The sequence below is a fragment of the Pogona vitticeps genome, chromosome 15 (assembly GCF_051106095.1).
Source record: "Pogona vitticeps strain Pit_001003342236 chromosome 15, PviZW2.1, whole genome shotgun sequence".
Taxonomy (NCBI): Eukaryota; Metazoa; Chordata; class Lepidosauria; order Squamata; family Agamidae; genus Pogona; species Pogona vitticeps.
This window is the reverse complement of record NC_135797.1, coordinates 14350367-14375497: the sequence shown is the minus strand read 5'-3', so window position 1 is coordinate 14375497 and position 25131 is coordinate 14350367. Positions and strand designations below refer to the sequence as shown.

General features: G+C 52.8%; 3 protein-coding genes and 1 long non-coding RNA gene across 12 annotated transcripts; 2 read left to right on the top strand and 2 right to left on the bottom strand.

The window, feature by feature from the left end:
- The first annotated feature begins 261 nt into the window (after positions 1 to 261).
- On the top strand, positions 262 to 4598 carry LOC144584954 (uncharacterized). The gene is made up of 2 exons (XR_013539455.1): positions 262 to 2190; positions 3047 to 4598. It is a non-coding gene; the product is annotated as an uncharacterized LOC144584954 (long non-coding RNA).
- Positions 4599 to 7210: 2612 nt separating this feature from the next.
- LOC144584911 (uncharacterized) lies at positions 7211 to 24662 on the top strand. Of its 6 annotated transcripts, none has more exons than XR_013539392.1 (6): positions 7211 to 7441; positions 9322 to 9386; positions 16251 to 16359; positions 18378 to 21875; positions 23233 to 23313; positions 23744 to 24662. XR_013539392.1 is itself a non-coding variant. In XM_078382148.1 (5 exons), the coding sequence occupies exons 1-4, from the start codon at positions 7430 to 7432 to the stop codon at positions 23311 to 23313; spliced, it is 267 nt and encodes an 88-aa protein (XP_078238274.1). In that variant the 5' UTR covers positions 7238 to 7429; the 3' UTR covers positions 23744 to 24662. The 6 variants fall into 6 exon arrangements, 2 of the variants coding, with proteins under 2 accessions (XP_078238274.1, XP_078238273.1); XR_013539391.1 differs by having other exon boundaries at positions 7236 to 7441; positions 18378 to 18503; XR_013539394.1 differs by lacking the exons at positions 23233 to 23313; positions 23744 to 24662 and adding an exon at positions 23314 to 23583 and having other exon boundaries at positions 7234 to 7441; positions 18378 to 18503.
- LOC144584910 (uncharacterized) lies at positions 8645 to 10680 on the bottom strand. Its single transcript, XM_078382146.1, has 3 exons — positions 10307 to 10680; positions 9938 to 10048; positions 8645 to 9000 (listed from the first exon to the last, which is right to left on the bottom strand). The coding sequence occupies exons 1-3, from the start codon at positions 10562 to 10564 to the stop codon at positions 8806 to 8808; spliced, it is 564 nt and encodes a 187-aa protein (XP_078238272.1). The 5' UTR covers positions 10565 to 10680; the 3' UTR covers positions 8645 to 8805.
- LGALS12 (galectin 12) lies at positions 14951 to 21658 on the bottom strand. Of its 4 annotated transcripts, XM_072984007.2 has the most exons (9): positions 21520 to 21658; positions 20245 to 20333; positions 18907 to 19117; positions 18116 to 18235; positions 17256 to 17294; positions 17072 to 17098; positions 16883 to 16971; positions 15805 to 15970; positions 14951 to 15594 (listed from the first exon to the last, which is right to left on the bottom strand). In XM_072984007.2, exons 1-9 carry the CDS (start codon positions 21595 to 21597, stop codon positions 15418 to 15420), a joined length of 996 nt encoding a protein of 331 aa, XP_072840108.2. In that variant the 5' UTR covers positions 21598 to 21658; the 3' UTR covers positions 14951 to 15417. The 4 variants fall into 4 exon arrangements, with proteins under 4 accessions (XP_072840108.2, XP_072840109.2, XP_020669459.3 ...); XM_072984008.2 differs by lacking the exon at positions 18116 to 18235; XM_020813800.3 differs by lacking the exons at positions 20245 to 20333; positions 21520 to 21658 and adding an exon at positions 19620 to 19752.
- Positions 24663 to 25131: the final 469 nt, after the last annotated feature.

Sequence of the window (25131 nt, the reverse complement as noted above, 5' to 3'; positions counted from 1 at the left end):
GATACGCCCCCCAATTAACTGGGCCGTCTCGTGACGTAGAGCCAATCAAGGATACCGTTTCGTCACGTGTAGCCCCTCACCTCGCGCGTTTCGTATTTAAACGAAACGGGGGGGGGGGTTGCTGGCTGGCCGCTGTATCGTCAACCTGAGGAGACCGGCGGCGGCGGCGGCTGCTGCTCTTGCTGCTTCTTCTTCGCTTGCTCCCCAAGTTCGTTTCGGATTTCAGGTAGCCAAGCCTGACCAAGAAGCCTTTTTCCCCCGTCTTCAGATCAACGTTCAAAGTTTGTTGGGGTGTGTGTGTGATAAATTGGGTGTTCAGCGGGGCGGGGGGGGTGTTTCCATCTGACGAGCCCCTAGAAAAGGTTTGATCCACCTTGGCAGCCTTTTCTACACAAAGTCAAGTCGTTTTTTACCTTCCTTTTTAGTTGCCTGCGGTTGTTTGGAAATCTAGGCTCTCTCTGATAAAACCTATAGTCGGGGACCTGTACTGAAATCCCCCCCCCCAGGAGGGTCTCATCTGCTGTCTGCAAGCCCGACCCCATCAAATAGCCAAACAACCTCTTCTTAATGGATCTTGTGCTGTCCAAAGGTTTTGGCTCAGTAATTTCAAGGACTTCATGGTTTCCTCTGTGTTGCAGACTATTAAGCTGCAGCTTCGTTCAAAATATTTCCTCTTGCATGATGACAGGCTGCTAGAATGACTCAACCGCAAAATGAAATGAACCTGCAACAAAATGAATATGTATTTCTGAATAAAAATAGTGCTGCCTAAAAAGACTGTCCTCCTATTTTGGCTTCTCGGATGAAACATCAGGCACTGGTCAATCTTAGTTTTCTTCAACTGGGGTGTCCAAATCTACTAAATAAATCGGGAACTTGGAATTTCTAATTTGGCCATTCTAAGTGTGCGTTTAAAAAAAACCACCAGACAAAACAACGACTTATGCAACATTGGCTTTATTTCAGGGAATCGAATGTTGCCTAAGGAATGTTCTTTCCCCCCAAAACCTCTTTCAGGGGGTGTGACAAAAACAAAACAAAACAAAAAAAAGAAGACATTCCCAAACAGGAAAATAAAGCAGTGGGTTTGTCTCTTCTAGGCATGTACTTAATAAACAAAAACTGGCAGCCACCCCTGCCTGTGTGTTCTGGATGGAAAAATTCTATGCAAGAAACATAACGCCTAGGTTTCAAAGTGAATGATACCAATTTTCATCCAACAGCAGAATGTTTAATTCAATGCTCTTGTTTAATTCAGTGTTACTCGTCTTGGTGGGTATTTGAACCCAGGCTTGCTGATTTATTAACATGCTCTCTCTACTACAGCAAACTGGGTATTTTTGTTAACAATAATCATGATAGGAATAACGATGTTATACAATTTTTGGAATTAATGACTGATTTTAACTTTTAAATATTGTCTTTTAATGCTGTGAGTCCCCTTGGGTCCTGTTTTTAGCAGGAAAACAGGGTTGAAAAACTTTAAATGAATAAAATCTACACCGTGGTCTAAGTTGCAGGGCTATTTGTCAGGTTCTCTAGATGAAGCGGATTTGTAGGAAGCGATCCGGTGAGACTAAATATTTTACTTTGCCTTAATGGGAGCATCGGAGACGTCGAGAGGAGGTGCTTGCGCCTTCATAGAGCGGCCGAAACGTCTTCTATAAACGTGTGGAATAGGAGCTTCCGTTTTCTCTATTAGTATCGATAAAGGAACGTGTGCTGTGGTGGTTTCTTTTTCTTAATACCTGCCAGAAGAGAAAGAAACAAAATGTAAACTAATGCTTTTGATGTTAATGTGCTTCTTAACGTTAATGTGCCGGGATTAGTTTCTTCTTTGTACGATGACAGGACGAAGGAAATCCCTTCGTGGGCTTTCCTTCAAGGATGCTTTCGTGTCTCTTCCTATATAGAGGAACGTGTAAGCAATCTATAGCTGTCTTTTTAGGATGGGGATTCTGTACAGGACATTTGATTCTGTATTTTTCTTTATAGGATGACGGGGAAAAGGAAATCCCTTCAGGGGTTATTTTGGCTATCTTCCTATGGAGATCCATAAACAGACGGGATCCGCTCTGCAACCGCTCAGGGATCTTCACATGGAGGCAATTGCTCATCGTACATCCCACGCCTCTGGCCTTGCGTCGGCGTTGCTTCTGAAGGAGACCAGCAGTCTAGCCTTCTGTGCAGGTGGAGTGGGGGTGGGAGTTAAGCCCATAGGGGTAGTTTATCATAAGGAGTGATTGTGGGCTCAAGAAGTACCCTTTATTGTAGCTTAAGAATCAATCCAGATTGGGTAACAGGCTCCAACTGGTCGCGTCGATAGAAAGTGTCAAGATACTTCCGCAGGACTAAAACGTGGTGGCCGGATTGCGGACTGTGGTTCCTGATAGGGATCGCCTCGCCCTCGTGTTATGGCAGCTCCGCAGGCTGCCGATCGGTTTCTGGGCTCAATTTAAACAGCTGGCTTTGACCTATAAAGCCCTTTCTCTTCAGGCAACTCTTCCCGGAGTGTCTGCCTACCTAAGTGTGGTTTTTAGGTGGATTTTCATGCATTATACCTATGACTGGATGTTTACTACTACTTGTGTTTTGCTTTATTCAGAGTGATTTTACTTTGTTCATTTCTAATATTCACATATTGCTTTTACCTTTAATATAATATTTTGTTGATGTAAGGTGCCTCTCTGTATTCATTGGTCCTAACTTTAAATATGGCCTTGTAATGATGTAAACCACTGTTGGATAGTCCTTCTTTCTGCTTTTAACTATTGTCTTTCAACAATGTAAGTGGCCTCTTTAAGGAGAAAGGCGGGCTAAAAGTATTTTAGATGAAATGAATAAATAATAGTATCTTGGAAACCTGAGTTTCAAGATATTTTTTCCCACCTCTGCCGCTGGCTGTCAACTTTGTGCGACATCCTCTCGGTAAATGAACGTGACCTTACTCTGTTGCCGTTGCCCTGCATCACAACCCGTTGCTGCCAAATTAGCGCTAGTTTGTCACAGTCGTTCAAATATTATTTTTTTCTAACTTTGGTTGAAGGAAAATGGAGAAAACTACAGCTCCATATGGAACCTCCATCCTTATGAGAGCCTTGTGGCGCACTGGTTAAACTGCTGTACTGCAGCCAAAACTGCTCACGACCTGGGGTTCTCTCCCACGTAGCCGGCTCAAGGTTGGCTCAGCCTTCTATCCTTCTGAGGTCGGTAAAATGAGTACCCAGCTTGCTGGGGGGGCAATGTGTAGCCTGCATAATTAACTTGTAAATCACCCCGAGAGTGCTTGAAGCACTATGGGGTGGTATAGAAGCAGCACACTTTCCTTTTCTTTTTTTTCTTTTCTTTTTTCTTTCTTTCTTTCTTTTTTCTTTTTTTCTTTTTTGCTTTCTATTTTTCGCTTACTATGCCTGGGTCTTCTTTAACAGCTTGGTACTCTTGATCCTCTTATGGAAAAACTGGTCCTCCCCGCCTCACCTCCAGCCATGGGAATTTCGGTGGGGAAAGCCTGAAGAATACGGCTCCCCCTCCTTGGAAGTCATCCAGGAGTCCCCCTTCAAATGCCTAAAGGGGGAACTTGTGATCTTAAAAGCAGCACAGGTTCTTGACTCCTGAAATGGACCTCAGTCCACAAGAACTAACTCTACCCTTTACAAGGACACAAAATCTTTGGTTTTGGCTGTGAAAAAACAAACCCGGTAACCTGACATGATGCTTTGTGAGCATCTTGCTCCTGGTAAGCTGCATCTCTTCCCTGAAAGGAGAAGTGTTCTCCGTGCTGTCCTTGTCCAAGCAGGTGGAGACCTGTCTCTTCAGGCAGGCTTTTCCTCAACGAATGACAGAAGATAAGAAACGGGTTGGATTGAATTTTCTGGCTTCTAAATCTGTTTTTGTAACAGTTTTCAATAACATTTTGTTCAGATATTGATACTCAAACTTCTTTAATATTTCAATAATTAAGGTTCTCAGCTTGTAACATTAGGTCTTTAATGATGGAAGCTGTCTTGGGTTCTTTTTGTAGGAACAGAGTGGAGAAAAAATATTTTAAATGAAGAAATTATTTATTACATGTCTAAAACTATGTCAGGAACTTCCATGCTTTATTTTCGTGATATGATTCCCTAATGCAGACAATGTCTCTAAATTAATAATTCCATACTATTTTCTGAATATTTTTTTATCCTTCTGATTTATAGTATTATCATTCTGATACCATGCATCATTGGCACAACATCCTTCTCATTTTATTTTAAAATACAAAAACTTGACTCTATGTATTCTGCATCGTAAAATAACCTTTCATTGACCTGATGCATCAAATTCTAAACCATTAAATGTTCTTCCCAATATTAGATAGTCATAACACAGGACAATCCTAATGCAGCATGTGCAACAACTTGAAAACTGATCTGTCCTATGAAACGGAGCCTCTGTTTAGACCTTCCAGAATCCCCAGCCAGCATATTGAGATTACAACCTACGCTGAAATGCTGCTTCTTAAAATCTCTGGATAGATAAAATAAACAAACAAACAGGTATTTGCATGCAGACTGAATTTTTTGTTAATTGAAAAAGACCTAATAAAGGTGATAAGAATCGCAAGAATTATGAATGCTTTAATTACATAAATGGGAAATGAAAGTAGCTAGCTACTCAGTCCAACAGGGCTGGGCCTTTTTGTACACGGCAGAAGGAGAGACAAAAAAATGGAAAAAGCCCCTCTAAGAATTAGCCTCTGGTTGGCGGAGGAGCATCAGGAGCTGGACCATTGTGTGTGAGGGGTCCCAAAGAAGATACCCCTTAGCACAGACTTGCTGGGACACTTTTATGGCTGTCCATCACCAAGGCCTTTCTGAAATGGGAACTCTGCGTGCCTAGAAGTCTGAAAAACACCCCAAGTGGCCTACCCCAATAACCAGGGACGGAGGGGCCAGGACAGATACATCCACATGAGAGGTTAACCCACAAAAAGGGTGCCCTCCTGTGGTTCGACTGCAAATCTACAGGCTAGGGAACGCTACCCTTTTAGCTCCACAAAAAGGGCACCCTCCTGTGGCTCAACTGTGACTCTGCAGGCTAGGGGACACTACCCCTTCACCCCCCACGAAAAGGGCGCCCTCCTGTGGCTCCACTGTGACTCTGCAGGCTAGGGGACGCTACCCCTTCACCCCCCACGAAAAGGGCGCCCTCCTGTGGCTCCACTGTGACTCTGCAGGCTAGGGAACGCTACCCCTTCAACCCCATGAAAAGGGCGCCTCCCTGTGGCTCCACTGTTACTATGCAGGTTGGTAACACTACCCCTTCACCCTAACGAAAAGGGCGCCATCCTGTGGCTCCACTGTGACTCTGCAGGCTAGGGAACGCTAACAGGCGGGTGCTATATAAATCAAATGAATAAATAAATAAAACAAAACAAAATAAATATATAAAAAAAACAACCATGAAGAACTTTAAATCACTTCATACAGTGAAACATGAGAGAGACCACTAAGAGGCTGAGTCCCGCCCTGCATTTCCTATGGCGTTTGGAGGCAAAGAGAGGGAGGGAGAGAGGGAGGGAAATCCACCCAGACCCCCTTTAATCCTTTCCTTAAGGGCCAGCCTCATGGGGAGGAGACCAACTGTAACTCTGCACATGCCCCAAAACTTGAAAAATCCCGAAGACTGCCTTTCCCACCTTGGATTAGATTCCTGTCCTAAAGGACTACAAAGCCCATGGTGGGGTGGGGGAGGAGGGGCCCAGCACTCACCCCACCCTCACCCACGGGCCTCCTTACCTAGCTGCTGTCCCCGGGCGGCCCAGTGTTCTGTGCAGGCCGGGGTCTCCCACCGGCGGGCAGCCGGAACAGATTCTGGTTGCCACAGGGGCAGGTGGGGCAAAAATTGGGGAGACACGGTGGGGAAAAAGCCCGATGCACCGACTTTTAGCGTCCCAGCGTTGCCATGGCAACGGGACAGGAAGATGCGGCCCAGAAGACCTGCTCTCCGAGTGTAAAGGGCTAGAAGGTCCCCATGGCGACTTGCAGGAAGAGGCAGGCACTGAGGACCTGCCCTCTGATTTCCGTTGGCTGGAACGGCTCCATGGCGACTTGCAAGAAGAGGCGGGCCTGGAGGACCTGCCCTCTGATTTCCAAAGGCTAGAACAGCTCTATGGTTACTTAAAGGAAGAGGCGGGCCCATAGGACCTGCCCTCTGAGTTCCAAAGGTTAGAACGTCAGCATGAAAGGCCCTCTGAGTCCAAGCGTGCTAGACGGCTCCTCTACTCGCCTGCCTGGCCAGTTCTCACCTCCCTCTGCTGGCAGCCTCAGGCCGGAGGACCCTAATCATTTCACACAAACCCCCCCCAAGCTTCCCAGCTTGTGGAATGAAAACCCGGGCACCTAAACTGTTCCTGCTGGGGGCGGGGGGGGGAACCATCCCAAGATGGACCGAGGAGGAGGAGGAGGAGGAGGAGGAAGAGGAAGGACGCCTCGCTCTCGCAGGGACTAGGGAGGAGGAAACCTCCTCGTGCCTTTTTTTCCTGACTGGTGTCCCAACCCTCAAGAGGACGACTGATATTCAATGCAGGAAGCTACAGATCAGTGAATTGGACTCGATACTGTGGGCGTGGGATTTGTCAGTTCTGGGTGTCTAGATTGCCGGGCAGTTTCGCAGGGTTCTTCTGTAGCAAGAGCCAGTTAATATTTTCTGGACAGGGCGGGGAGATGCAGCGCGGCCTTCCTTTCCACCCCCTTCCTGCCTCCCATGGCAATGAAGCATTTGCCCCCCCGCCCAGGTCCCCATCAGATCAGGGGCTTCGTCTTTCCCTGAATCTTGATGGGATGTCAAGCACAGACAGGCACGTGGGTCGGGATTCAACGCCATTGAAGCGCCATTGGCACGTGGGGCGGCTTTGGAGGGAGTGGGGCTCTGCCCCCAAAGCGCCCAAGCAGCGAGGCCGTCCGCGTACCTTTGGGCCCCCTTGAGGGCCACCCGTCTTCCCACGCCATTTGCGGGGACGGGGAGGGGAGAAGAACGCTTGGGCGCTCTTACCCTCTGGACTCTCTGATGTAATGGGCCTGAGGTCCTCCATGCCATGGAAACACTCTAGGAGCCCAGCTCGATGGCCGTATGTGCCGAGCGCCGCAGGCCTGGCCGCTTCCCCAGGGGCGCTCTAGCATCCTGATCTCAGAGGGTCGGCTCTCCAAGTCTTTTAGCCTAGAGCGCCCGGATGCGGTCTTCCAGGCTTCTATCCGAGTCCTGGACACTGCATCTCCCCCGCGTCGTCCTTCGTGGGGGGGGGGCTTTGCCAGGGGAGGGGGTACACTTTTTTTGGGGGGGGGGGCTTCTTGCCTGCCTTCCTGCCTGGCGCTCCCTCTTCCAAGGGGTGGAGGCGGACGGTCACGTGGCGGACTACACGACTCATCCGTCGTAGCGCCCCCCCCGGATAATGTGCGCACAGGTAAAGCCGTCTGATACTCTCCGCCCCCCCCCCAAGCAAGGGTTCCCTGGGGGGGGTGTCACTCCGAGCAACGGACCCTCTCCCTCCCTTCCTTCCTTCCCAACTGCCCGCCCTATGAGGCTGCACCACCAACCCCCTGCCTCTCTCCTGCCCCAAGGATCAGTCCAGACCCGGGGAACGCTCCTTTTGGGGGAACTACAAAGCCCAGAATCCCCAGGTCATTCGCCCATGGCTAGGAGGATCGTGCAGCCCCTCTTGTTCCCTTTGCACCCACGCCGGTGGGTCCTGGGCTGAGAGGCCGGCGGGATGTTCGTCCAGGAAGGGCCCCCCCTCCCGCCAGAGGGTGGCGGCTCTCTTGGTCCGACCCCCCCCCCCCGGCCTAGCCCATCAGCCACAGAGGCAGCGGAGGGAGCTCTCCAGGGATGCCGCGGCCTGCCAGGTGGCCGCCGGGTCTTTGGCTTGGGCACCTGCCTGGAAACCGTGAGCTCCTCCCCCCTTCTCCGCCCCCTTCCCCCCCCCCAACCGAGTGAAGCCAACCGAGTGAAGCTGCCAGAGGAGGGGCTCTGGCAAAAGCGTTTTCAGGAAGCCAGGTCAGCATCGATTCCCCACCTCCACCCCCCCACCCCGGGGAGAAGGAGCCGGAGGGGGGGAGGAAGGGCCCAGGAAGGGCCCCTTTGGCTCCTCCTTCCAGCGTTGGGGCCACGGTTTCAATTGCATGCAGAGTTCTTTTATTTTTTGATTGAAAACAAGGCTAAAACCTGCAGCCAAAGATGGTCGAAGCAGCCTGTCTAGTTTTAACAGGTGAAAAGATGCAGGAATGGCCACCCTTGTTCACACCTGTGCTTGGCAGGGCTTTTTCCTTGCAAGACCAGCCTGGTCTGTGGGGAGGGAGGGGAGAAAGTGTCTGGTGGTTGTGGGTTTTCCGGGCTCTTTGGCCGTGTTCTGGAAGGTTTTTCTTCCTAACGTTTCGCCAGTCTCTGTGGCCATGGGCCTCTTCAGAGGACAGGAGTCAGAAATCTGTGCTCTGTGATCGTGTACAGAGCATCTTGCTGGGAATGTGTCCCCGAGAGGCCAAGGGGGGAGGGAGGGAGGGAGGGAGGGCAGACGTATTTCTTGAGCACCAGTCACATTATGGCTTCCGTAGGTCTTACTGCTTTTCCTTTCACCCCCAGAAGAAAAAAAGCACAAGCCTCACGCCAACTCTATGCCTCATGCTAACCTTTAGTTCTCTGAAGAGACCGTGCCTGCCTCCGACAGGCGGGGCAATCCCTGCCGGGCTTCTCAGGGACGCCTTAAGGACAGAAATGTCAGGTGTGAATGTGCCCAGTTACAGGGAGAAGGAGGAACCCCTCTCCTTTCGGCCCTCAGATGCAAGGCGTCTCTTCTGTTTCATCTTCCTCCTCCTCCTCCTCCTCCTCCTCCTCCTCCTCCTCCTCTTCTTTTTCCGCAGCGGCGGTCAGGTTTGCCAACGGCCCTTGGAACTCCCGGCAACTGACCTCGCTAATGTGGGGGTGTTCATTCTCAAAAAGGAAGACAACCAGCACATTGCACTCCATTTTCTGCACAGATTAAAAGAGGAAAAGGCAATGAGAAACGGCCTCCATGACTGGCAGCTGCATGGTTAGAGATTCTGCCTTTAGGAGGTAGTTTGGGGGGAGAATGTGGCCTTGGAAAAGAGTGGGGGGGGGAATTTGCCAGCGTTCTTTTGCAGCTGGGAAAGGCCAGTTCAATCTGCAGGTGCCCCCCCAAGTCATGGGAGTAACACGTAACTAGGAATTGTCAGCTGCTATTGACTGCTCCAAGTGACATCGTGGCACTTACACCTACGTAAATATTCAGCTAGATTCTGTCTGTTGATTCTTGTCTTGCCTTTTTCACAGCTCTGTGCAAGTCATGGATGGGATCTCTGGCAGATTCAGGGGATCGGTTTCCACAGCTGGCCAAGGTAGGTGATTCCTCTTGGAGAGGTGCGGCACAGCGGAACCCTCTGGCCGGTCTCTCCCCTTTTCCACACAGAGAGCCAGTCATTCAAATACGGTGCCCTCTCCTTCTGCATATACACCCCACCCCCATACTATGGCTGCTTGCAGTGGCTGGGGCTTCCCTCTCTTTGCCTGCTGCTACTCCAGTTGGCTGCCAGGAAACCACAGCTCCAAGACTCTATGATCATGGGGCTCCATGCTTAAGACCTTGTAGGAGTTCTAAACCTCTTCTGGAGGCAGAATCCTCTTCTCTCCGACCCATCTGTTCAGTGTGGTTGAAACGCAAGCGCTTGGATGGCTCCCAAGCCTGCACTAGGGTGTGTCTAGGAAGACCTCCTTGGGAAACTCAGGGCCCAGCCAGCTGCTGCAGCAACGGACCGTAGAAAAGAATGGGAGGACAGAACAAACAGGATTTTGTCTTGTTAGTTTTGCTTAAGTCGGTGTGTGGCGGGCGCTGCCAAGCCTCGGCCCCCACCCTGTCCCCTGCCCCCACTTTCAAATCCTCTTTCCTCACCGGAGCATCGGGTGCCATCTCACAGTTGGTGGGATCCACGTCGGTGTAGCCTTCTGGGCATTTTGCGCTCACCAGCAGGGTATTCACGTGGTAGGCATGCCCAAACACCATCTGAAATGCAGACGAAGGGAGCTCCATGAGACTACAGGGAGAGCTCCTGGAACCTCCCATCCTCCCTCCCTCTCCTCCCCCTCCCCCTCCCCCTCCTCCCCGGGCAACCTTTTCACGGTCCTGCCAGGTGGAGGGACAAACCGCCCGGCCGTCCCCTGGAGTCCCAGGTGAACGCCGGTGCCCTGTCGAGAGCCCGTCCTTCGATCCCTCCCTCGGAGCCTCTCCGCCATCCTCTTGGCGCTTCTGCCCACATCTTACGTCTATCGTGACGTGGGTTTTCATTCCTGGTGCCCGGTAAAAGGTGGCGTTGTGCTTCTGATTCAAGTAATCCAGGACCAGCTTGTGGGCTTGGACTGCCTGGCGGTACATCATCGCCTGCTGCTTTGGCCGGAGGACTTGCGGTGGCGGAAGGGAGCTGAAGGGAGACCAGGGCCCTGCCTTGCCCTGAGCCAGCTGCCCCGGGAACAGCAGGAAGGCCAGGGCCAGAAGGCAGCAGCCTGTCCAGGAGGAAGCCATGTCTGTTGGAGCAAGGAGGGTGATCCCGAGTGCCTGGCGGGAGGCGGGAGGGCTGATATAGGAGGAGAAGCCCCGCCCAGGGCTGGGGGGGTGGTGGGGAGGCCGGGAGAGGAAAGTGGCCTTAGGGACTCCACTGGCCAGAAGGAGGGCCAGGACAACCTCAGAGGCTGCCTGCTTTGGCCCCTTTACCTGCCAGGCTGAGCGAGAGCCAAGTGGCCACAAGGGCACAGAGGAGTTTCCCGGCTGTTTCTGGATTTTAGGGATGTGGGACGCAAGGATTCAACACACTCCATGAGCCCCCTCCCACCCCCATCCTCACCCCCTCGGTTTTCCCCACTTTTAGTTGAGCTGGTCCCCTACATTCAGGAACAGGGTCCCAATGAAAAGAAGACGGAAGGGAAACATCAGGTGTTGTGATCGCGACCGGGAAATTGGCAAGTGGGTCCCTCGTGAGCGGCTGCCTTTGGGTTAGATCGGGTTGGCAGCTTCTGGGTCCATTCGTGTTGCACTTGGGAGGAGAGAGAGAGTCCATTGAAGGAGGAGGAACTTGCACACCGCGGACGGTCTGAGAAGGCAAGAGGGAGGCGTCTGGTCCTGTTCTGCATCGTGCCTGCTCCCCTGGAGGCCCCGGCAAGGCTGCCTTGGCCCCTTCGGTCGGCTCTGCCCCTTCTCTTGCGGGTTCTTTGTGGAACGAAAAAGCAGGCTGGCCGACAGATGCCGCTTCTGGCTTCCTTCGGGTCCGCCACACAGGAAGAATTAGCACAGGACCCCCAACGAGTGGTGGCCCAGCTGGCTTCGATCCCAGCTCCCACCTGCATTTCTCTGGGAATAGTTCAGGTGCCTTCTTCTTCTTCTCCTCTCTCCTTTAGAAAACAACCTCTTCCTACTTAATCAAGAGCCACTTCATTCTAACTTCCACTCCGAATTATAGTGTTCCCTTCTGGAAGATTGCGGAAGTTTATCTCGGCATCTGCTTGATGGTCGGCCGAACCTTCCAGCTGAGCTCGCAGGTGGCTTTTGGCCTGCCCCCCCCCCCGGGGGCTCCCATTTCCAGCCGCTCTGGCTCTCCCCTGATGGATGTATCCTGGTTTGTGAATGTCCTTTAAAAGGGACCCTCGACCTGGATGTGGGTCCCTCCTGAGAGTTCCAGGAATGTGGCCGGAAATGTCGCTAGCAATCTGCCTGCTGCCTCTTGGATGTAAGAGGGGCTTGGCCAGCCTGGCATCCGTTGTCTTGATGAACGCCTTCTGTGCCACCTGCTGCGATTCCAAAGACAGAACCAGAGGGCCGTGGCATCAGCCCCCCCACCACGTTTGCACACTCAAACAGGTGTGTCATGTTGCACAACTCACTGTGTGACCCATCTGGCAACCCGTGTGAGCATGTGACGAGGAGCTTGCCAAACTCTGGTCTGGGTTTAGGCAAGAGGACGCTCACCCCAGAGGTCAGCTGGGCTGCCCCTGCCCCAGAGAAGGGGACCGATGGATAAATGGCCGAGCTGCAGTCAAAGAACCTGCTGAGACTGACCAGACTCTTGTGCCCAGTCATTTCTTTCTTCCGATTTTCATAATCCAACAGCAGAATATTTTCAGCTGTGCGTGTATAGAATTTTGGCTAGTCTTTCATACCGAAGATAAAATTTGTCATCTCATCTTGTGACCTGAATGGATTGGAATTTCTTCTAAGTCACGTGGAAGCAATTAAGCCATCTTGATCCCCCATTTTGATTGCCATTCAGTTCTGAGATAAACCTTCCAACGGGCACCTTGTTCGCAGAACTGGAAGGGGTGCCCTGCCAAGCAAAACATTTCTAGGCTTCAAACATCGAATTAGGAAAAGTCATTTAACTTTTACAAAGTTCCTTTGTTCATTTCACAAATGTTAGCTTTCTTTGACCACAGCTGCATGGAGGCTCTTGTATTTTGGCTCATCCTGAGAAGGCAAAACGTCATTGGAAAGAAAATAACACTAGGAAAAGTGGGATGCAACAGGAAAAGAAGACTGAATATGAGATGGTTAGATTCAGTAAATGAAGCCACTGCTTTTAGTTTGCAAAAGCAGAGCAGCAAAGTTATTACAGGATTTTCGGGAAGCCATATATTCATCCCGCCATAAGTGGAAAAGGTTTGTGGGTGCATCCCAACACAGCTTTGCTTAACCTGACACCCAGGACGCTTCCTCAGAGGTCCCAGAGAAAGAGAGGAGGGGCAGCTACGAGGCCTTCTGGTGCTGTTGAGAGTTCCCCGTGGCTCATAAATACATACCTGCGCACAGAGGAGGGACTGGTGGCCTTCCAGGGAGTGTGGGAGCAAGCCTTATCGAGACCTCTCGCCGTGAGGCTCAACGTGCCTGTAAGCTCCTCTCTGTTGTGGCTTCTTTCCCCTTGGACTCCTTCCCAACACTGTGAGTTCTTATCAGTTTAAGCTTTAAACAAACACACGCAAGTGCCTGCGTTGATTACAGGCCATGTTATTGCTCTTGGGTGAAAATGTTATTATGGCTAAATAGAACCAACCGCCCTTGTCCAAATACATTAACACCTGAGGAGGAGGAAGAAGAACACAAGCCTAGTGTTACAAAGGAGGGAGCCAACTCTGGTAAGTAACATTCACCCAACAGTGATAAGTTACATTTAACAAGCTGCTTACTTACTTCCCTCCTTCCCTATCAAGGCTACTCTGGGTGTTTCACAACATGATAAAACAAACAACACAGTGAAACATAGAACATAAATATACAAAACCCAAAATCAAATGCCCCAGTCCATGTACACAGAAGATAACGCCAAAATAACTGAAACTAATTTAGTTTCCTCCCATCAACCTTTATGTCTAGCACTCACTATTCCTATAGTGCAACAGTTCTTACTGGTGGGAGAGAGAGAGAGCATTAACTCAGGTACCTGGATAAGACCTTACTGGCAGAAACCAGGAATGATTTGAAAGGACTCCAGATGAAAGTGAGAGAAGAAAGTGCCAAAACAGGACTGCAGTTGAACAGGAAGAAAGCCAAAATCATGACTCCAGAAGAACTGCACCACTTAAAGGCTTTCAATGAAGAAATTCAAATACCGACAGATTTTGTATATCTAGATTCAATCATCATTCCAAGGAGAGACTGTAGCCAAGAAACCAGAAGAGGTCAGGTGACTACAGTGCCAAGAACCATCCACCAGAGGGTGCTCCAGTATAAGGAATGGGCACTCTCCTCAAATCACGGGTTGTCTGTTTCATAGCCAAGGGAGAATTTGAACACAGGCCTTTAAGGTAGACTGGGTCATCAGGGTGCAGTGTAGTATTACAGCCAGCAGAGAGTGATCTAAAGTATTCAGGCTTTTCTACTCTTTAAAAAAAAGTGCTGGTGCGAAAAATCGGATTTGGTGTTTAATTATATCTACTTTAATGGACAGAAGTCAGCAGAGTCCCTCCACAGACTCCCCTCATTTCTAGGCTCCAAAATTATTATTTTTTTTGGAAGATGCTGCCTGCTAGCCAAAGACTCTTACAGTGAAGCAGTCATTGCCCACTGGTAACACACACATGCACTCTGTATGTGCTCAGAGACACTGCTGTCCTCCAAACCGAAGAGTGTGCTGTCTTCTAGGACCAGGGCTGTTGTTAGGTGTGTTTAAGGAGGAGAACGAGAGAGTTTTAGGCTCCTAGACTCCTTGCCTAGGAGCCTAAAACGTCTCAACATGGATTGCTCTGCTTTGCTTGGCAGCTGCTGCTGCACTTCTTTAGAAGTCTCCCACCTCTGACACCCGAGGTGACCGATAGTCGATTCATAGCCATGGGAAACCGTGCCTGTCGTCTCTTTTGCAATTCTTCTTTTCTCACAACAACCGGGCCGGTGGCCAACCCTCCCTAGCCGTGCCAGAGAAGATGTGAGCGAGGCGCTCCGAGGAGGAGGGGGGGGGTCCCTTTCCTCTCGTTCAAATCTCCCGCACCAGACCGGACGCCTCCATTCACTCTCTCCCCGTGGCGCCTTTTGTCCTCTCTGCCTTGCCTGTCTTTTTTTGTATAAGGAAAAGAGCTCTGAATGCTGTCCTGTTTCTCCATAAAAAAACTGGCACACTTCCTCGATCATCCGAGCTGCCCCCTTTCCACACACTTGGAAAGGGTGTTTTCTTTTGAGACATAAAATATGACAATTGTGGCTGCACCAATACTGTCAGATTTATTTTCAAACTCTTCCTTAATGAGTCCCTGCCTGGCAGTTTCATTTCTGCAGCAGCTGCACCACCATCAACATAAAGATTTGACGTCTGGATTCTTCCCCCCCCCCCCAAACATGCCTTTTGGATTTCTGTTACTTGGGAACCTTTGTTACAACAGTAATTTCTTTTCTGCAACATTCCCTTCCCTGCCAGAGATAAAAATAACAAAATTTAAGTTCTAGAAGATTTTATTAATGCTTTTGGAGGCAAACGAGTGTGACGTACACACACGCGGCAGAAATATGCAACAGGCTGAACTCCTGTGGTTCCTTCGAGGCAACAGATGGTCCAGGTAGATTTGCATATCCAGAAAGGGATGTGTAAATATTCAGAGTTAGATATCTGGACATTTCCATATCTGGCTTTGTATATAGTTTTACTGCTCTTGGCTATAACAGGTGGGAGATATTTCCAGGCTTCCCTGGCACTAACCCTATCCCTGCGTGTGAGAAGTGAGGGGATGTCAGCCCAGCCCTTCCCCTAAACTCCGGGTCTTGATGGAGGGGGTCGGTCTTTCACCCGTGGAGATGTTCAAACCTGGCCTGTCCTCTCCTCGACCCCCCCCAACATCTTGGTGTGTATGTGTGTGTCCCTCTGTTCCTTCCCAAAGAGGGGAAGCAGTTCCTGGTGGGTGGCTTCAGGCATCTGCCTCTTGGCTTGTCTGGGAAGAGTTCTGGACCCCATAAAGCACGAGGCTGCCCTCGACGGTCAGCTCCAGGGCCGAGTGGGCGAGGTGCTGAGGGAACGGCCTCTGTCCAAAGGGCGTCCCATTCAGGGCCACCTTCACCTGGTCCTCTTGGCGCAGGAAGAGCAGCTGCAGGAAAGGAAACATAAGGTGTCATCGGAGGCACCCCAGACCCGGTGAGCTGGCCAAAAGTCTTCTTGGAGTAGGGGGACTGCTTTGCCAGAAATGGCAGGATAATCTCACGGGTCAACCTCCTGCACATCCCTTCCCTTGATTCTGCCTTGAACAGCACACACACACCCCCCGCGCGCGCACTTCTGAGCCGAACTTTGCTCTCACCTCAAAGTACCGCTGGGGGTGGAAGGGGAAGCAAGGGGCCAGCATTGCCCCAGAACTGTGGCCTTCCTCCGTGTCTGAGCCCCATAATATTCTCCTGTCCGTGAAGGAAACGTGGAAGCACCAGAGGGAGCAGGAAGGGTCCAGCGTTTTCAAGCTGATCCGGAGCCTGGGAAATTGATGCAAAGTTTATTGGTAGCTGAAAGGAAGAGTCTTGAGAGTAGCTTCTAGGATGGCTGCCCCATGGCTGAGAAGGGCAGGGAGCTGCGTGCAGGGCAAAGGCTCCCTCCCTGGCCTCAGAGTCCAGCATAGGATCTGACATAGATGCTTAGTAGGGGGACGCCACGGATAGGAAGGTACGAACTGGTGGACCCTTGCAAAAAAGCTGGCGGTAGAAATAGATTTTCTAAAAAGAACATACGCCAACCACCTCTCTCCTTCCCTTCCAGAATGTCCATGGAGGAAACCCGAGTTCACGGGCCAGAGCAGACCCACAAGAGAGCCAAAATCCAGACCCACCCGAGGAAACCCCTGCTGCACATTTCAGGCTCACGCCAGGTACGTTCCTATCTTTTCATAAATTTTACTGCCAAATGAGAATTCCCAGGCTGGGCTTCTATGAAAAATAGGGGCTAAAGCAAAACTCAGTTTGGAGCCAAAGGTTTTCCTTGGAAGCAAGAGCCTGGGTTCTCCTTCAGCATAGTTTGGCCACGCGCACACTCATGGACACCCCTGCCTGCTCGCACTCCCTGCTAAGACAGTGCTCTACCGCCCGGCAAAGCTCGGCCAAAGCGCCCACACTCCCACTTGCAACTCTGTGGTGGCAAATCCTCTGGGTTGGTTGCCCCACTGGGCATGACTCAGGGAGTGAGTTGGAAGGGACTGTAAAGGTCCACAGCTGCCCGCCCCCCCCCGAACGATGCCCCCTTCCTGAGTGCTCGGCCTCCACCGAGGAGGAAACTGCTTTCCAGTAAACAGGCTCAAGCTCTCCATGGACCCCTCGAGCCCCTTCTGCTCGTGCTTTTGGCCAAGGCCAGAGATGGCGGTGGAGTGGCATTGGGGGAGGGGGCTGCCAACCTACTCTTGGGGGTCCGGACACACCAACCCTCGCACGGTCATGCTGTCTCCTGGCCTGAAGCCCTCGGGAAGTGTGCGGGACAGAGGCACCTCCTGAAAGGGGAGGAAAAGGCAAACCAGGCTGAGCAGCAAAGGAATGGCGCAAAGGCAGGGAAGGAGAAGGTTGAGCAGAACCCGGCCTCTTCAGACTCACCAGGTCAGGACTGCGCAGAAACAGAGGCTGCGGGGAAGGAAATCAAAAAGCAGTTGGAATTAAAGCGAGAGCCTGGTGTTAAAACACGCATCTAAATTATCTCTGAGAAAGGACCGGGCTGGCAAGCCAGGAGTTACAGCTCCCCATGGCTAGCCAGCCGGCCAGCCCCCAAGGCCAGGCTTACCTTGGCAACAGCATCTCCAGCCCGGCTGGTAGCAAACGGCTGCACGAGGAGGGAAGGAGGGAAATCACAAATCAGAAATTCACAGCCATGAGGCAACCCTGGGGAGGCAGGACTCCTGGCCCTCAGTCGCTTTGACCCTTGCACGGTTCAGATAACCCTCCCGAAGGCTTGGCACGACTGGATCCCCCCCACTCCCCCGTGTCCTTTTTAAAAACCGCGGGCCTGGTTTGGTGGGTGGTGGTAATGGAAGGGAAGCCGCCCAGAGGACTGGAGTCCGAAGTGCCCAGCATTGCTGACGGATGAGGAAGGGCCCATGGGGGCCAAGACCGCTCCCCCCAGAGGGAGCCTGGGGAGGAGAGGCCCCTCCCTCCTGGCCTCAGCCAACTTGCTGCCAGGCGGAGCAGCCGATGCCCTGAAATGGGATCTGGTGGGAAGGCAGCTGCTGAGGGCGGCTGCAGAGCCCTGGAGAAAGCAAAGCTGGCAGGGCTCCATGCCGCCACCCCCACCCCCCCGCCTTCCCATGGCAGTGAACGAAAACCCCCATTGGTCTGTTTCAGTATTCAAAGATTAAAAAAAAAAAGTCTCTTTTCCACCCTTGAAGAGGTGGACCATCCACAAGACAATCCGCCCCTCCCATGAATCTGAAAGGAGTCACAAGACTCTCCTTGTGCTTGGGGGGAGGCTTCTGATCTTACCCTCCCTCCCCACCAAGAAACCCTCTGAGTCAGACAAGAGGGTGACCGATATGACGTCCGTTTCCTGCCTTTCCCAGCCCGGCCTCTTTCATCTGGTTGCTTGGGTGACTGGGAAACACAAACACGGGTGTGGGTGTGCACGTGTCCCACAGTTCAGTAACGTACACTGTTGGGAAGGAAGGCGATCGTTTTCACAAAGATGTCTCCGGAAACTCCCAGGGTGTCCATCTGGGCCAGCGGGACCTTGAAAGGGTGCTGGGCGTAATGCTTCCCATTCACGCTCACCTGAGGAGAGAGAGTGAAGAACGGGGCCCTGGCTGACCCTCTCTCGTCCGTGGCCCGAGCCACAGCAAAGGCTCCAGCCGTGGTCCTTCGGCGTAGCGCTCCCTCCTCCCTCTTCCCTCCTCCTCCTCCTCCTCCTCCTCAGGTGACCGCTTGAGAGAAGGCAGGCCTTGATCCAATGAGCGGATAAGAGCCCCTGCCTCCCTTCGGACCTTCTCTGCTTTTGGTTGGACGCCAGGGGCCACTCCTCGCTTAAAGAACCACATTGCAGGTAGGTGGGTGGGTGGGTGGGTGGCCTTTAAAGTTTCCCATCATCCATCCTCATCAGCCCGTGGACGGTCACTATCTTCCCCACACCAGGGAGACAGACCGTTATTTTGTCTGTATTACGAAAAGCATTTCTAATTCGGCTTCTGTACTTCCAAATTAGCCAAGGATGTTTCAGTTTTACGCAACTCAAAGCGTCCCTTTGCTCACCTTCCTCTTTGATGATCCATTGCAGGGGGGGGTACCACAAATGGCTGCCAGGTTCCCATCAGGTGCCTCCCAGCTGAAGGAATGAGCCACCCCCTTGGCCTCAGAAACGGGCCCCTTCTCCTGGGGCGGCACCGCCATCCCTCTCTTCCCTCCGCCTCCCCCCCCCGACGGCCCCTGCCCTCTCCCTTCCTCCCGACCTTCACGTGGTCTTCTTCCAAGAGAAAGAGGAGCTCGAAGCGGTCCCCTCTCTTCAGGGGCAAGTGGGGGAGTTTTGTCTCTTCCATCCAGTGGCCGTGGACCAGGGAGTTGCAGATCACGTGAGGACGTGGTCGGAAACGGGGGTTGAAGTGCAGGCCGATGTCTGCCCGGGGGCTGACACTGCAACCCACCTGGAAGTCCACCTGGAACCTGGAGGAGCAAAACACACACACACACACACACACACACACACACACACACACACACACACACACACACACACACACACACACACACACACACACACACACACACACACACACACACACACACACACACACACACACACACACACACACACACACACACACACACACACACACAGAGAGAGAGAGAGAGAGAGAGAGAGAGAGAGAGAGAGAGAGAGAGAGAGAGAGAGAGAGAGAGAGATGATGATGGTCATGGCCTCTGGGCTGGGCAGGCATCGATACTGGAGTTTTTATTTGGGGGGGGGGAAGAGGAAGGGATCCTTCCCACAGGGCTTCTCCGTGGTTTGAGTACGAACTCACGCTCCCTCCCTCCCTCCCTGGGAAATTTCTACCCACCAAAATTACCAGGACCTCTGTGTCCAGAGAGTTTGCTGGGACAGTGATGGGAGAGTGAAAGGGCTTTTGATCTGGGGATAGAGGAGAGAAGACCACGTGGCCCTTACACCACACAACTGCAGGAATAGGCGACACGAGGCAGGTCGTGGTGAGGGAGGCAGTGAGTGAACGGCCATCCTTCTTCAGTAGAGCGGTGAGCCTCATTGATGAGCAGGGATTGGAACCCAGGACTCGCCATTTTGTGGCTAACTCTCCTTCCCCCCCCTCGCTTCTCTCCAAGTGGGGTGGGTGGGTGAAGGGGTGTGAGTGAAACAGAGGCTGGGACTAAACGGGGGTTGGTGAGGGTTTAGCCATGGGACTCTCTGCCACAAGACGTAGAGAAGGCCACCGACACGGGCAGCTCGGGAGAAGGAACAGACTGTTAGGAGAAAGGAAGGGCCACCCCATAAGTGGAAGGGACGGAGATGCCCCCCCCAAAGTCCATCATCCCCCCCCCCCAGTGATGGACGGCCTTTGGACGTGAGCACTGGTGGGATGCATCCTTCTGCCCCCCCGAGGGTGAACAGAGGGGGGTGACCCTCCCCCCCCCCCCCAAACAGCCAGCACCTCTGTCTTTAGGCCATTGGGAAATTTATGGGATGCTTCTTCCCCCCCCCCGCCCGCTGCCCAGTCCTCTGCTTCCTTGCTCTCCCCACCCCCCACCCCCATCCCGGTCTTGATGTGGAAACTTGCCTTTCTGCTTCCACCGAGATCACGCCCTGCACGAAAACCATCTTCCCGGGAGCCAGGCCACCGAAGATAGTGGTGAGGAATGGAAGGGCCTGCAGGGGAGGGGGGGGACAAAGCAGCCCTCCCCAAGTCAAGCGAGTTGTACATCACAAGGGTTGCCAAATACCCTTCCCACCTGCTGCTCCTCTACCTCCAAGAGTGACATTTCTCCTTGGGAGGAACTCAGCCTCACAGATCCCACCCGTTGAGGGGTTTTTTTTTTTTTAACTTGCAACCCTCTCTTGGAGGGGGGGGAGGAACAGAGAGAGAGAGAGAGAGAGAGAGAGAGAGAGGAAGGTAGGGGTGCAAATGGAGGAACCTGTATGTACTTATTTGTCACTTCTAAGGTATGTCCAGAGCCTACCTGCCCGGAACAATTTACCAGAGGCAGATAAATCTAGATCTCTTTTTAAATGAAACCCTTTCAACACCCCCCTCAGTGTATGTATTTCCCTCCCTCCCCCCCCGCACTTTCTTTTGCCCTGACCTACCTCACAGGGTGGCTGTGAAGCCCGAGGCCACCCTGAGCTCACTGGGGGGGGGGGGGTGGGTAAAACCGGCTATAAAGGTTGCGAAACCAATGGTTGGAGGGGGCCCCGTTCCTCCATGCAGGTTCAGAGTCAGACACTCTGTGTGCCTGGTTTGCTTGGGGGGGGGGGCACAACACCCATCCCACTCTTTTTCCTAAACGGACCCAGTCTCCAGCCCGCCTTGTGTGTGTGTGTGTGTGCGTGTGTGTGCGTGTGTGTGTGTGTGTGTGTGTGTGTGTGTGAGAGAGAGAGAGAGAGAGAGAGAGAGAGAGAGAGGTGACCATACCTGCCTCTCTCTCTCTCTCTCTGTGCCCCCCCCTCCCCGAAATGCAGCTGGGCTCAAGGCTGCCCAGCCTCCAGGGAATCGTTTTGTCTTTTAAAGGCAGCGGGGGGGGGGTGTCGTTTGTTGGCTGGCACAGGACTTGCCAGGGCTGGAGGCGAGTTCGTCTCCGAAGGAGTCGCTTGCTTTCCCCCCTCCCCTCCCCTCCCCTCCCCTCCCGCGCTTTTGCCCCCTCCCTTTGGACGGGGAGGGCCTCTGGAGGGATTTCTCCCCCCCCCCCCCCGTAACATGAGTTGTTGTTGTTGGTGGTGGATTTCTCCCTTCCCTGCAAGCTGGCAAGCGAGCGAGGGAGCGAGCGGGGGGGGGGGTGTCCGCCGGAGAACCACAAAGGCCCCCCCCACCCCCCACCCCCTATGGCACCCTCCTCACCGGGTGGAAAACGGGCGCCTGCAGGAGGTAGTCCCCGGTGGGGTCCCGGTCCCGGTCCGGGTCGGCGGAGGGCCTCATCCTGCCCGCCCTCGGGGCCTCGCTCCCCCGCTGGAGTTTCCAAGTTTAAATTGGAGACGGTCGATCACATGACCCTCCACCCTCCCCTTCCCCTCCCCCCCCCCCCGCTGGCTGGCTCGCTCGCAGCTGGGAAGCCGCGTGCAGGGAGGCGGCCCCGCGCGGGGAAAGTTGCTCGCGGGCACTACAAAGCCCACCATCCCCCGAGAGCCACTTAAACTCCCCCCCCCCCGCCAGCCTAGGGAGCGCCGGATCCAAACGGAGGGACCCGCCGAGGAAAGGTATAGGGTCGTAGTGGGGGGGGGGCAATGGGTCGAACCGCCCCCTCGACGCCCGATCCTGATCTCGGCGGTGGTGGCGGTGGTGGGGAGGGGGGAGGAAGCAGGAGCCGCCCGCGGAAAAGTTTCTTTGGGGGGGGGAAGGAATGGCCACTCCCAGGGCTCAGGGGGTTGGAAGGGGACCCCCCCCCACCACCACCAGCCTGCCCCCCCTTCCCAGGAGGGAGCACACCCACACCTGGCCGCCCAGGTGCGACGCAGGAGGGGGGTCTCCCGCCCCCCTAGAGCGGGTAGTCTTGGGGGGGATGGGGACAGGGGCAGCCTCTCCTCCTCCCCCCCCCCGAAGGCGGCTTTAGATCCCGAGTCTGCGCCTGGCGAGCCTGGGGGGGGGGAAACTGGGCGGGGAATTCCCTGTACCACCTCGCAGGGTTGTCTGGAGGACGACGAGGAGGAGGAGGAAGGCCCTGGGATGCAGCGCCGGACTGGGGGGGGCGCAGGTCAAGGGCCCCCCCCATCCTGGCACCCTCGGAGGAGCCCCCCCTCCTTCTCTTTGTGGCTCGGTCTGGCCTCCCTCGCAGGGTTCATGTCAAGCCAAGGTGGTGGTGGGGGGGAGAAAACGGGCATGGGAGGGGGAGGGAGACCCTTGCAGTTGGATTGACCCCAACTTGACCTGTTTTGTTTTTTGGGGGGAGGGCTGCAAGTTCACATGGTATCGGTAGTCCTGGCAACAGCCCTGCCAGGTAGGCCACCCCAACCACTTTTTCCTCAAACTTCCGTCTTCCTAGATGTGAACATGTCATTTTTTTCTGGCTCAGGGACAGAAAAGGCCCCTAAACTAAGTCAGGGGTCTTACAGGAAGGCGGGTGGGATGATGGCTGCTAAAAGGTGCTTCCTGGGGCTCTGCCAACAAACTTCACAAGGTCAGAGGAGGGGAAAAGCTTCTCCTGCCCTCTCACCCACCCCCTCTCCCCGGTCTCTCGCCTGCTGGTCCTTTGGGGGGGGGTCTTGCAAATCGCCCCTCCCTGCCCCGCCCGGGCTCCACGGTGTGTGGGGTGGCTTCTCGTCTCCTCGATGGGAAGGCCTCTTGGCTTTTACGGATGCTTTTCCATCTCTGTCTCCCTTTCTTTTGGCCTTGGACAGAGACCCATGTCTGTTGCAACACGTTTTTACACAGGCTGTCGTTTATTGCATTTTAAGTAGACGTTTTATCTTGGGTTGTGAAGGTTTTGCAGATGGGAGGAGGCAAAAATATTCAAATAGGAAACTCTTGCAACCCGGGAGGCCTGTGGGGGAAATCCTCACACCCTTTGGGTTCCTCTCTCTGTCTCTCTCTCTCTCTCTCTTTTTTTTTTTTTGCTAGGGTTCCCTTTCCAGGAAAGCTTCGATCTCAAAAGCAGCGCTGGATAAATGTGGTTTCCCTCATTTTCTTACGTTCTTTTAGGTGAGATGATCCACCCTTCTCAGCAGTAGGTCCGGCCTTTCCTGCAGCTTCAGTGTATTTTTTGGGTGGGGTGGGGGATAAAACCTGAACGTTGCACACCCTCCTGAGTAAGTCAGAAATATCATGGATGCGTAGAAAGGCTTCACAGCCTCTTCCCCCCCCCCCCCCCGCAGTGAGTACTGCCTTAAACAATCCACATTTTGTTTACAAAGAAGTAGCACTTGTAGTCTGGGCAAGCATTTCAGATAAAAACAAGAAACAAAAATGCAACTGTTTCTCTTGTTGGTAGTCTTTGTATGCCAGATCCAAATTTTAAGATTAGGGGATTTCTAGTGTCTGCGTTTGTAACCCTTTGGATCACGCCTACTACCAACACATAGTGTTTATTTAAAGTGTTTCTTCTCCCTGTTTCTGTCTTATACAAATGCAGGAACAGGCGATACTTTTAATCAACTATTAAGGAGATAAAACAAACCAAGAAACAAAGAAGAAAAAAACAAGAAACAGAAACAAACAGCACGTTTGCGATCATGCTTCATTATCTTCCATGCTGCGCATCCAGTTCTTGCGAGTAGTTCAAAACTTAACTTATACGCTACTAATAATGTCCCAGATTCAAAGGGCTGATGTTGTGGAAGCTCGGTTCGCTCCGTCTTACGTTTCCGATTGGAGAACAAGACTTCTCCCTCCTTTGGGATCATCTCCTCCCTCCCCAGGACAGTTTGTCAGGCAGCCCCTCCCCACTGTTTTTAAAGGGGGCCATTCATTGGTACCCTTAATCTCTGTGTCGCTAAAGCAAGCCCGAAAAAAACATCTCCCACCCATTGAGGCCTAATGCACGGCAGAAGAAACTGGTTGCCTCTCTTGAGTTGTTTTTGCTGTAAGAGACTAAATTGGCTTCTCCCTTGGAATTTTTTTAAAAGGAAGGCCCCCCCCCCATCCCAGATCCTTGGGCTGCCATTAGGGATTCCCACCTCCCATCACTGCAAGGGTGGACGATGTAGTCCAACTTTCTGTGGCCCCCATAAAAGCTAAAATGCCCAAGCAGTCATTGGGGGGAGAGATTTTGATTGTGGACCATCTTGGGGGAGGAATTCCCCCCCCAGTGGCTGAGTGAACCGATTGCAGCAAAAACTGCAGAATATATTGCGGCATCTTGTACAGAAAGTAGTGCAAGTTTCTGCAGACGGCATGCTAGGTGCAGGAGAGAATTGCAATTAGTGAAGCTGGAGGGGAATTAAGTGCCAAAGTGGGTGATGATTCTTATCATCTTAGTAACGGCAGCTGAAACGGATCACCAGCCACAACACTCTTGCTTGATACAGTTAATAAATTCATTAGTCTTCGGAGTTTGAACACTCTTCATTCGGAAGGTCAGCAGCTTTAAGGATTGTCCTTCCCTGTAAAAATCTTTGTGAGACTCTTTCCAAAAGCCACACCCATTTCCTGCAGCCGAACCGGCCTCTTCGCTGGCAGCTTACGCGTTTTGCCTTTGCCCCTTCTGCTGCCGGTTCCCGCCCCCCCCCCCCGTGACATGGATTAAGCAGGGCAGAGGGTGCTTTCCTGGATCCCCTTTGAGAAAAAGCACTCGTTGCTCAGGTCTCTTTCCGTCCCGAGTTCTGGAGATTAACCTTCCGTCCCAAACTCTCGCCCCACCCGAATAACTACAACGGAGTTTGCCCATTGCCATGAATCAGATTCAACGGGACCTTGTCTTCCAATGCAATCCTTGGAGAAGGGCTGTCGCCGCCCCCTTCTGTGGTGGGCGCGGCTGACACCCCTCTTCTCTGTTTGCTCCATCCATCCAGGTAAGCCTCA